Below are 12,709 nucleotides of genomic sequence, written 5' to 3'. Positions count from 1 at the left end.
GCGCGGGGCCGGGCCGCGGGCTGGGGCGGGCCCCGCCGCCGGCACCGCCCTCCCGGCGGCGGGCACGGCTGGCTGGAGTCCCCGGTGGAGCGGAGGAGCTTGGAGGCGGTAGATAAACAGCTCTGCGGGAGCGGGGACAGCGCCCTGCTGGAAAGGGAGTAGTGCGCAACGGGAGCTGAGCCCGGTGACGAGAGTCGCGTCGCAGGTTCCCTGAAGGTGGCCCCATGATATGCGAGATGCTCTTTGGACAGTCCTTATTATAATTACTGCTAGTAGTAATTACATATTGAATATATATTTGGTGCTCTGGTGAGACCCCACCTGCAGTGTTGCATCCAGCTCTGGAGTTCCCAGCACAGGAAGGACAGGGAGCTGCTGGAGCCAGTCCAGAGCTGGATGCTCTGTGATGCTCAGAGGACTGGAGCACCTCTCCTGTGAACCCAGGCTGAGAGAGTTGGAGCTGTTAGCCTGGAGAAGAGAAGGCTCCAGGCTGACCTTAGAGCAGCCTTCTACTACCTAAAGGGAGCTTTCAGGAGAGATGGATAATTTACAAGAGCATGGACAAAGGGAAACGGAAATCTCTTTCAAATGGAAAGAGATTAGATATTAGGGAAAAAATCTTTTCTGTGATGCTGGTGAGGCACTGGACAGGTTGCCCAGGGAAGTTGTGGATGCCACACCCCTGGAGGTGTTCAAAGCCAGGCTGAATGGTACTCTGAGCATCCTGGTCTAGTGGAAGGTGTCCCTGCCCATGGCAAGGGGGTTGGAACTAGACGATCTTCAAGGTGCTCTTCCAATCCAAACCATTCTATGATCTTAAGAAATAAAGCTACCAGCTAAACCACAGTGTACTTAGCATTTGTACAGAAATTCCCACCTGTATTATTCACAGCTGTAGTGAAACCTGAGAGATTTTCCCCCTAGCATTTTTAAAAATTATTTTATTGTAAGCAATTTATTAAAATGCAAATTGCTAATACTAACACAGGGAAGAAACTTTGAGTGCTCTATGCATTCTAAAATATATGTATTTATATTACAAAAATAATAATGAACTTTCTCCTTGGTCCTTTGTAATCTTACATTTCTCCAGGGTGTACAGAAGGCACAGTTAATAAAAAATGGCGTATTTAGTGTCTGATCCAGAGCTTTGGGAGGGAAGTCTCATTTTAAGCTTCAATTCTCAACATTAGCTTGAGCTTTCTGTATTTTAATGTTTTTGAGAGTGATGGGCTAGAAAAGGAGATAATTTCAACACAATAACTACTAGAAGTACCATGGAGGGAAAGGCAGAAAATTGTTTGAGAAATTCAGATTCCTACCTGTTTCACCATGCTGGCAGCTCAGGCTTGCTGAGCAAAAATGGGAAGCTGTCTTCATTTTACCTTTTTTTTTCCCTCCCCTCTCTATTCCTCATTAATTGGCGTGGTAACTTTGTGATGGTTTAAGAACTGTTGACAGATTAATTGATTCTACCTCAAGTCAACTGGGTGGAACGTGGGGCTATGGGAATTGGTTTTCTGGAATTCAAAGGATTTGACCACTTGCTGAAATGAAAGTACAAGAAAACAACATTATATTTTCTGAAACAAAATATGCCTGTTTCCTTTACTGAAATAAAACATCAGAGGTGACTGCCAGGTGACTGCCAGGTAAAATAAAGTTCAAAGGTAAGACTTGGACATGAGAAGGAAGAAAGTACCATAACCCACACAGCAGAATTCAGACAGAGATTCAGCAGGAGCTGACTGTACATAGCAAAGAGTTTAACCATGCATTAACCTCTAAGAATATGTTTGATCACTACTATATGGATACATCCCTACCTTAAATATGTGAAAACACCACTCCACTGACAATGGAAATGATACAGCAGTTACCCTGTGATGTCCCCTCCCTGCCCTTGTGTCCTTTCCTCTCTTGACAGTTTAGCCCTGTCCCGTGACTGTCCTTTCCCAGGGACAGACCCTGTCCTCTTCCTCTGGCACTGCCACTCAGTTTCATGAGATCAGAGAATGGTTTGGTCTGGAATGAACCTTAAAAATCATCTAGTTCCAACCTCCCTGCCATGGTCAGGGATACCTTCCACTAAACCAGAAGTCTCAGAGCCTCATCCAAACCTGGCCTTTTCTAGGCAACCTGTTCTAGAGCCTCATCCATAGCTTTTCTAGGCAACCTGTTCTAGTGCCTCACCACCCTCACAGTAAAGAATTTCTGCCTAATATCTAATCTAACGCCACCCTCTCTCAGTGTACTGCCATTCCCCCTTGTCCTATCCCTACATGCCCATGTAAAAAGTCCTTCTCCAGCTCTCTTACAGGCCCCCATTAGGTACTAGAAGGGTGCTACAAGGTCAGCCCAGAACCCTTTTTTCTCCAGGCTGAACAACCCCAGTTCTCTCAGCCTGTCTTCATAGGAGGGGTGCTTCAGCCCTCTGAGCATTTTCGTGGTCTCCTCTGGAGTTGCTACAGCAGGTCCCTGCCCTTCTTAGGTTGGGGTGCCCAGAGCTGGATGCAGCACTGCAGGTGGGTTGTCATCAGAGCAGGGCAGAGGGGCAGAGTCACCTCTCCCAGCCTGCTGGCCACACTGCTTTGGATGCAGCCCAGGATACATTTGTCTTTCTGGGCTGCAGGCACACACTGCTGGGTCTTGCTGAGCAACCAACACAACCAAGTCCTTCTCCTCAGGGCTGCTCTCAATCCATTCTCCCCCAGCCTGTGTTTGTCCTTGCAACCCACATGGGAGACCTTGCACTTGACCTTGTTGAACTCTGTGAGGTTTGCACAGTCCCATCTCTCCAGCCTGTCCAGGTCCCTCTGAATGGCATCCCTTCCCTCCAGCGTGCTGACTACACCACACAGCTTGGTGTCACCATCAGCCACGCTGAGAGTACATTTAATTCCACTGTCCACATTGCTGAACAAGGTGAAAATGCTCTTGGTTACCTGTGGGGCATTTCCAGTCTAATTAGAGTCACTTATAAGAGATCTGGCATAAGCAAGGGGCTGATTTTTAAATAATTTCTGTATTAGTTTTGCACAAGAGAAACGTTTAAGTCTAAATTCTGTTGCCAGGACCTCCTGTCAGTTGTTGGTACTTTTTGTAATGGTCCCCAACATGTCACACACGTGAAGGCAGAAAGGCTGTAAACAGGACTTGCCAGTGTTTGAGCCAGGCTGCAACATGGTGTGGAGTTGCAGTACAAGCACTGCAAGCCAGTCACTTAACACTTCATTTTGTCATAAAGACAGGAGAGAGATGCTGTCCTGTGCTCTTGCTATGAACCAGGAAGCTGAAGGAAAGGCAACAGGATGGAACAAAGAGACCCAGGATGTTTGTGAGCCCTGCTAAAGGACCTCTGAGAACATCCTTATGCACCTGCTTCCCTGCTTATTTTACAAAACAACACATGCAGACCCACTGAGTAATTTTCTGTTGAAAGGACCTCCTTTGGTTGTGGTCCTTGAAGGTGTTGAGGCTATGCTCAAGTGCCAGCCAAAATACCTGAAACTGCCTTCTCCCAAACACCATCACAAGTACCAGCATAGGGATTGTGTAAACTTCATTTTTCTGTTTGTTTGAATAAGGTTGAGCCAAACTAGCAATGTTTCCCTGTGATACTTACTTGCACCTGTATCATCCCATTGATCTTTGTGTCTTGTGTAGACTCTTGCAAGCCTGGAGAGATGCTGTGCTGAAATGCACTCTTCATTTTGCACAATCCCAGGTGTATCACTGCATAAACACTATATGGTTCACCTTCCCTTTGCTCATGAGTGACAGCCAGGTACTTAAACTTTAGGCACTAGAACACTAAAGGCAGTAATCCAGGCATGGGATAACCATTGTACATCACTCTTGTTATTTTTCAGGCAGAGGGATTTTAACTGGCCTGGATTAATTTTTCATTCTGTGTTTTTGGAGGAACCACTCCAGCACTAAAAGCCTCAGTTCTCCCCTTTTCGTCTGCATGTGACTTCTACTGATAAGGGTGGGAATGACATGAATTTTCCTAAATGCTTCCCTAGAGCTGCACTGTGCATCCTGCTAAATGATGTCTCTCGGGAAACACGCTCTGCTTTGGTGAAAGCTGTCTCAGTTGTTTTAGATAGCTTTCCCCCAAAAAGATACAAAGAAAAACCCCAGCAATCTAGAAGAAATCCCAGAAAATATCCAGGAAGGAAGAAGTCTCAAATCATATTCAACTCTGTTACACTGGTTTCCACTGATGCAACTCAGAGAAAAGCTTGTCTCTGCCTTTAAGGTGATAGATTGTACCCCCAGATGAAGAGATCAACTACTTCAGGCTCAATAAGCCCAAAACAGCCACGTTCCTGCATGCCTTGTTTGCAGCATTTAGCACATTTGGAAAGCTCTGAGATAACCTGGTTCCAGAAGAAGAGCAAGGCCCAAGCAGATTGCTCAGACTCACAGGAGTTCTCTAGCAGGACTGGGTGGATACAGGTGGTCATGGAGCAGGACAGTTTGCCAGGCTCTGTTTGCCCCCCCTGAGGTGTGACCATGAAGTGATGCCCACAGGTATTTGCATGTCAGGTGTGTGACATATGCTTACATTTTGTGGGTACATGAGTGAAAAACATAGTCACAGAGCCTCTTGTCTCTGGGAGGCATCCATAAAACACTTGTGCTTTTATCCTTTGCCATTCTGGGGCTGCTGTTTTGGTACAAAGGGCATCTTCAGCATGGGGACAGGTGGTGCTTTACCCCAGTAGGGCCCTTGTAACCCATTTAAGGCCAGAGCTACAGGAGACTGAGATTTGAAAGCACCTTCTTCTCCGCTCCCTCTGTGACTGTGCCATTACAGCTGGAGTTTGTTAGACAAAGATGCCTGTCAGAGTAGAGGGTACAGGCTGGTGAAGGGCTCCTCTCAGGTGCTCAATGCAGGACCAGAAACCACACTTGAAAGGGACAATTAATGGAAAAGAAGGGGCTCAGTCAGTGACCATCTTGATTCAGGATGCTGCTTTGCCTGAGGAACATGCTTTTAAAGTCAATGCTGCAGCTGGATAAACCTACAATGAGGCTTTCAATTTCAGCTTTTTTTTTCTTTTCTTTTGTTACAGAAGCTCCCGTTGCCTTTACATTTATGTATTTTGAAGAGAAAAACTGTCTACAGCTCTAGACTTTTTCCATCTGATTTTTTATCTGTAAAAGGTAACATACAGTTAATCTTATCGCAGACACTTGTACATGAGAGGAATCAAGGTGAAGAAAGACTGCAATAACCTTTAGAGCAGTTTTATTTGTTGTACTGCTTAGTTGATGCAGCAAGGAAATCACCACCATAGCTTTCTACTGTGCTTAAACAGCTGTGATGTTTATTATAAATAAATCCACACCCTAAAAGTAGCATCTTAACACAATTTTTCTTTACTGATGTACAAAGTTCTGCTTTAAAAGCTATGTTTAATTGGATAGCATAACAATTTAAGCATACAGCTACAATGACAAGTTTAATACCAGTAATGTAAGCAGCATGCAACCCCCCCAGCTTGTCTGTTTTAATAGCTAGTAGTATTCTAATAACTTGTGCTTGAGTTGTGGCTGGCTAACTCCTCTAAAATCTATAAAATAGAGCAATTTACAGCTTTAATATTTTCCTCAATTTTTCCATCTTCAGTGACTCTTTCCAGCTTTTTTAGTCATTTTGTTTTGCCTTATTTGCCTCTTTTACTTTTTTTTCCCCCTTTAAACTTACAGGGCTGTAAGCCTTGATAATTATTCTACATGTCAAATGCCTCAATATGATTTGGCATACAGCTGAGAAATCCCAGTTCTGTTAACAGGCATAATGTTATATACTCATAAACTCTTAAATTTTACATCAGTCTTTCTGGGTAATGACTCTTAAATCACCTTTTTTTTTTTCTTTTTTAAAGGTTTTAAAGTATGTGGGCTAATTATCAAATTAATTATCAAATGTTGTTCACCTGAATCTCTTCTTATCAGTAATTTAAAACCCTTGGTAGAAGAATTACCCTGAGATTTCAACAAAAGCTAAGGGAGATATACAGAAAGTACACTAGAGCTAAAAAACAAGGTAAGCTTGCTGCAGGTGAATTAATTTAGTCTTTTTGTGAATTCCATCTTTGTCTGTCTTGAATTTTCAAAATGCTGAGCCATCCACTGCTAAAACAGGATGCTATTAACTAAATTCCTATGGGGCTCAGTTTCACATCTCAGACTGAATATTTTAATAAAAACATGGTTTTCATAAAAATATAAAAAGAAAAAATATACTACATCAGAAATAACTATTTTTAAATAACTGTTTAACTGTTCTTTAAAAATACAATTTGTTTACCAGTTTAATGATATCTTCAGTGCACAGAACACTATAATTCTAACTAGCCAGCTGCTCACATTACTTTACATGGTACATTGCTTTTAACTGTAATTTCACATTTATTGAAAGACTACAGTAGTATGCTGCTTCTCAAAACACAGCAAAAATATACATAAGACAGAGGTAAAAAAAAAAAGTGTTCAAAAAGTTAAAGATACTTGGTAACTCAATAATAATGATACCAAAAGAATTTTTTTTACTCTGATCAATCCCCTGTGTCTACTTAGCTCCCTTTCTTGGCACACACATTTTGGGTGAGGGTTCTATTCCCCAGTACTAGGTGGCTTTCAAAATATTTTTAGTTTTAAACTAGCACTGCTCTGTTTTTTCTTCTTTCCAGATTAAAAAAGAATTCGTTGTTTTAGGGATGAATTTGGGAGTGCATTTCTTTATGATTTCATTGCTTAGCTCAGTTTGAAGATTTTGTTTTGTAACGTCTCTGTTGGCTGGTTAATTTCCAAAGTAGTGCTGTCATGGGGAGCTATGTTTACAGAGAGAAAAATCCCTTGGGAGAGGGAGAAAGACCTGATGGAGATGGAGTGCAGAGAGGCAGCCAGGAAAGGTTCATTCGACACTGACCTGTACTAAGCAGCTGGGATGTTGCATTCTTAGATAGGACCAGTTGTATTCATGGGTAAAGAGAATTCTGCACTGATTGAAACAATTGGCCTAACCAGCTTGCCAGGCTCCTTTAAGCAAAAACCAGTTTCACTGTAAATGGTTTTCAGGACCACATAAGTTAACTCTGGCAGCCATGTGATGCTGAGCAGGCTTGGTGGGGGTTGTCTGAGCCTTCCTGCCTCCAGGCTGAGTGTTACAGGGCATCAGTTCCTGGTATGGCTGTGCTGGGTTGTCCTTCTTACATAGAAAGTCTGGGTAGTCTCTGCTCTTGATACAAGGGATCAAAAAGCAACGTGAATTTAGCAAATTTCATTTCTCAGGTTTCTGGTTTTTCATTTCTCATTTCAGAGAAACTTAGCTGATCTTTCCATTCATCAAAAGGATCATGGTAGGTGAATGAACCATTCAGGTAAATTATTCTGCAAATTGTCTTGCTTTCACATTTCTGTTATTTCTTTCTTTCCCTGCCATTTCCTTCAGTTGACTATAATCTATAGCCACCTTCCTTCATTTTTTTTCCATGACCTGATTAGTCTTTTCTTTCTTATAGATGGAGCATTTTCTCTCAAAGCTTGAGGCAGGAGTTGTGGCTGTAAGTGGATTGCACTTGCTGTCAGAGGAGGCTGTTGACTTCCAGAGGAGCTATGCCTCCATATTACCTTCTCCCAGGTGTGTTTTGGGCTCAGTTCCTTGTGCCATTTTAGAGATTATGTGGGGTTTCTTTGAAATTAGATGCAAAATATAATTTGTTCAGCACACAGGTCCAGAAAGGTGCTTTTGGGAAAAAGCCGTCTGGATGTTTTGCTTCCTTATATCTCCTCAAATCTCGTACTACTTGGCTCAGCACTCACATGGTCAGCACAATAATCTATTCTCCCATCTGCAGGTATTTGCCATTTAGGCACCATTTAGTCAATATTCAGCACTCTCAAACCTTAGGGCCTGGCCTTCATGCTCAGCAAAGCTATTCCCCAGAGGGAGTCCATACCGATAGCTCTCCATGCCCTCGGCTGGTTTGGATTTTGTAGGGATGGAGTCGTGCTGGTAAAGCAGCGCTGACTTTATCATCCCAAAGTCTTCCTGAATCTTCATCCCTGAATAGACAGCACCTGAGATGTTTTCTGCCACATGGGTGTAGCTCTGGAGGTTCTTCACGTCGCAGAGGTTGTCGCTGTATTTCAGCGGGGGTGGCTTGTAGGCCTGGTAGGACACCTTGGTGGTGGTGGTGATGACCGTCTGCAGCGGCGGGGCCATGGGAGAGGGGCTGGGGCTGTACCTGCAGGGATAGTCCCCACTGTAGTAAGGGTGAGGAGCACTTGTTGCCATCTGCCCGTAGTCACTCCGGTCTCCGCTGCCGGTTTTCCCCCACGCTGGTTTCAGTCCGTAATGTCTGCCAGGGTTATCAAAGCTCTTATCATGGGTGGTCACAGCGTTGAAGTGGGACCCGTTCAGACTGAGGGGGTCTGCATCAATGGCAGGACTGGGCAGATCTTTGTAAAATGTTGGGTAAGGACTTGAGCTTATAAAGGTAGGAACTCCAAACTCGTAACTGCATGGCATGGGCATGTAGATCCTTGGATTTGGGCATTTAGGGTATGGTGATAGCTGGTCCTCTTGGAAGCTGGCTGAGTCGTAAGGTGCCTTGTAGAGGTCTGCGTTCTGCAGCGAAGGGTAAGACTGGGCTGGAATTGAAAAATTGGTGTCTGCGAAGAAACCAGCTCTTTCTGGGCTATCCATGCAGTGAAAGTTGTGTAGGTTATTGGTGTAACCACTGCTGTCAGGGTATCTTCCTGCCTGACAAGGAGAAGTAGATCTTTAAGTTATAGGAATCAATACTGTCCAGACATATATGTCTCAATACTTGTGCTATTACTAGTTTCAGCCCCAAATTAACAGATGTTACTTTGTTATTAGCACATGTTAATAGCATGATGTAAAGCTTTGTTTTGCCCTGGGATCCACAGTACGTGCTTATCACATTAATTGACAAAAAAAAGTTTTCATTTATGTCACCTTTTTATTTCACTAATGACTTTGACTTACCTCTGAATTTAGTGATCTCTTTTTCTGGGAGTGGTGATAAGAAGACATTTGCTTCTTAATTGCACTTCTTCTTGCCTCTGCCTCCAGTTTGCTCTCTGGCCGGGGGTGGTCATGGACTCCTTTAGCCTAAATTAGGATTAACTGAGAATTAGGTGTGAACCTAGAAGGGGGTAAGATTAGAGAAAATGCGCTAAGTAGCAGGAAGGGTAGTCACAGCATGATCTGTGGTTTGGCACAAGAAAAAAGGAAGGAGAAACTAAACAAGGACAAATTCATTGTGAAAATAAACAAATAGAATAAATCATTATTTGGATGTATATAGAAGGAAAAAGTGAGGTAGAAGTCAGTGATGACGGCAGAGCTGATGAAGGAGCAAAAGTGCTACCTAAGTTTGTGACATTCAGGAGTAGATAATCAGAACCAAGGGGGAAAAAATAGTTTGGTTGGTTTTCTGCAATCCAGTATCTCAGTTCTGCCTTATAAGCACATCTATAAATAGTATAAATAGGCTTTATAGAGGTTTCATGCCACAAGATGAAAAATATTCTCTTAAAGCAATACACCTTCTTGAACAGGACTGAAAATTATATCCTGGAAAACCATCTGAAGATGCTCTGCTTTTGAAACATCTGTGGATATGCAGATCTACATAACCAAAGTTACACTGGCATGTGATGAGGTCATGGACACTACATTTCCTTACTCTTTTGTCTGAACAGAGCTACATACAGTCCCTAAAACTAAGTAGGAAGCTAAAAATTGCTTTTAAAACACCGTCCTTTCTCAAGCAGAAATTAACTTCTAAGCAAGGATTTATCATCTTTTTTGATAGTAAAATCTTCCAGTTTTGCATGTCTGTAAGAGAACATTTGAATAGGAATAATATAGGAGGGAATCTGGGAATATGGCCAGTTTTCTTCCATTTACTGGAATGGAGTACAGAATTCTGTACTCCTTTCAGAGTACAGAATGGAATACTCTGGAGTACTGACTGGAGAACAGAATTCATTGCGATGTGAGTCAGGGGAAAAAAATTATCCAGGAGAAAATGTAGCCTCATAGAACAGAAAAGTTTTGTTTTCTTTTTGTTCCAATGTTGCTAAAAAAGAAAAATCAAGATGAAATTTCAAATTTCAGCTAAGATTCTTTTTTTTCTGTCAAGATTTTAAATCCTTCAAAATTCACATGAAGTGAAATTTTCACATGAAGTAGAATTTTTATGTTTCAACTCATGTAAATTGAGACTTTTTTTTCCTATTTATTTTAGTAGCAAATAAATGGTTGGAAATAACACTGGAGAGATCCAGTTGTCACATGAACCAGGGTGCAAGACAACCTTTTTGTTCATATTTGTGTTCTGTAAAGAGGAGAATTTTACCCATCTGTTTTATTGTAGTTAAAATTGAATATTGCCAACCCATAAGTACTGCTTTCAAGGAGATAGCCAAGTGTTATTGTTTTATTTGTTCTTAAGTTTATACTCAAGAGAAATTCAGTCGTGGACTAGACCTCTGTCATGCTCATCATGGTCTGTGTTACATAAAAGGAGAGGGGGAGGAGGAAAAAATCTCTCTCTGAAATCTCTCACATTTTTTATATAGTGTACATAAGTACACACATCTGCTTTCTACCTGGAAAAATATTGCTTTTCCATCAAGCCTCCAGAAGTTTGTGACTGGATAGCCACTGTGTCCTCGGCAAGGAATCAACTCCAGGGCAGAGTTACAGTTGGGGCAGGCTTTCTCTGTGAACAGACAGAAACTACTGAAGAGATTGGTTAAGGACAAGAATGCTGCCTGAGAGTAAACAGAGCTCAAGAGCAACATGATCAGACTTTTCCAAAATTCAGATTAAAATGTATTCAAGGAAATGCAACATAGACTGCCAAGCATAGCTAAATGGTATGAACTAGAACTGCCCTCTAGATGTATACGCTAATAATTTAAAGGATTTAAATCCCTATCCCCTTAAATATTTGCAAACAGACAATGATGAAATTTGGAATTAATCAGTCATTGCAATTGTGCCTTAGTCTACACGCAAGTAAGAGTGACTCCAGCTTGGAAATCAAGCCTCCCTGTAAGAAACGGGGTCCCTTGGGCATCACAGCTCTTTTTGAGTGCCTCTCACTTTGTTGCTTCTGCCGAGCCTTGTCGCATATGGCGGGGCGGAGCTGCAGCCTGGCCCCGCCGGGTAGGGCGCAGCTCCGGGCACACACCACCACGCCCAGGCAGGACTTCTTGAGGATCTGGCAGTTGTGGTTGTTGGTGTTGCGCATGGCCCAGCCGCTGAGGTGCCGCTGCGCGTTCTTCTCCTCGCTCGAGTAGATGAGCCGCACGTAGCCATCGGGCCACTCCTGGAAGGCGTCGAAGTGCTTGGGCTCCTGCAGCAGGGCAGGTGGGGTGGGAGGGCAAGGCAGCAAGGAGGAGAGCAAGAGAATGTTATTAGTATATTATAACCCGGTATTTCTGCCTTGTTATAAGATACATTACAGAAGGGGGAAAAAAGCTTTTTCTATCACCAGCCAAGCAGCAGAAAAAGATACATTTAAATAATAGCTTGTTCAGAAGTGCTCTCGAAAAGGGCTAGGGTAGTCTGAGATTCCATATCTGAAAAGAAAGTCAGGATCCTTTCCTCTTTTGCATCATGATCCATTGTAGCACAGTCTGCTGATACATATGCCTTTTACAGGGCAGTTACCAGCTGTAAGACATCAGCCTTACTCCCAGAATTTACTCACCAGTGTACCATCAGTGTGCCCAGATAGGACACAAGTCACCCTGATCATGACTGCTATTAAGTTCTCCTTGTTGTGGGACAATGCAGCTGCATACAGGAAATTAAAAGTTTTAGCTATGGAATGGCTTCCTAAAGTGCATCTAATATGATTTGAATAGGGCTTTTCCCAAAAAATAGAAATAAGATTTGTCATTGCAAATGTACTTCCAATATGTGTATAGTGGCACAAACGAAGAACATTTCAGTTTGAGATTTCACGGCTTTCTGGAGTTCATTACAAAAACGTAATTATCGGAGCTATGAATGAAGATTTTAAACTGAAAATATTTATAATGCAATACATATTTAACATATGTATGTACCACATGTGGGAGCAATCCCAGCCAACAGAAGCAAACTACCAGTATTTACAGCATTATGATGTAACATCATGGGCTCTGGTAACTTAAAGAAACTCTAAGATGAAAAAAAGTTGCAAATTAAAAAATGCACTTGAAACTCACAACTGGACAAAAGTGGAGTGCTCGTTGGCATTGAAGTGTTGCGTCAATAAACCAAAGAAATAATTAGTAAGAAAAGAAATAATAGTAGTAAACAGGCAATTCAAGCTCCAATTCAACATTTCTTGAACGAGGAAGAGAAGCGAGAAGGAAATTGTCCAAATGGAGCCAGAGGTTGTGCTAGGAGTTCACATCCAGCTAGGCAAAGCTGTGCATCAAATCCATACTTTTTTTATAAGTAACTTTATAAAGGCTACAACACAACACAAAATGAAAAGAGAAGTAAAGCAGACGTAAAACAAATCTTTGCTTAGAGCGAAGTTCGTTCTGCTGTTCCCCAGCTCCACGTTAGAGCTGGACAGAGACTTTCCCCAGTACCTTCCCGCCCAGCCGGTACCTGCGGCAGCTTGGGGTCGTTGATGTCCCAGGTGAGCTTCAT

The 12,709-nt window shown here is 42.6% G+C and overlaps 1 protein-coding gene across 1 annotated transcript; it reads right to left on the bottom strand.

Annotated features, from left to right (window-relative positions):
• Positions 1-7,900: 7,900 nt before the first annotated feature.
• Positions 7,901-12,709, bottom strand: GCM2 (glial cells missing transcription factor 2). Its single transcript, XM_059844958.1, has 5 exons — positions 12,668-12,709; positions 11,162-11,414; positions 10,663-10,775; positions 9,032-9,157; positions 7,901-8,782 (listed from the first exon to the last, which is right to left on the bottom strand). The coding sequence occupies exons 1-5, from the start codon at positions 12,707-12,709 to the stop codon at positions 7,901-7,903; spliced, it is 1,416 nt and encodes a 471-aa protein (XP_059700941.1).

The sequence above is a fragment of the Haemorhous mexicanus genome, chromosome 1, assembly GCF_027477595.1.
Source record: "Haemorhous mexicanus isolate bHaeMex1 chromosome 1, bHaeMex1.pri, whole genome shotgun sequence".
NCBI classification, from domain to species: domain Eukaryota; kingdom Metazoa; phylum Chordata; class Aves; order Passeriformes; family Fringillidae; genus Haemorhous; species Haemorhous mexicanus.
Note: the sequence above shows the minus strand (reverse complement) of the source record. Positions and strands in the feature narration are given on the sequence as shown.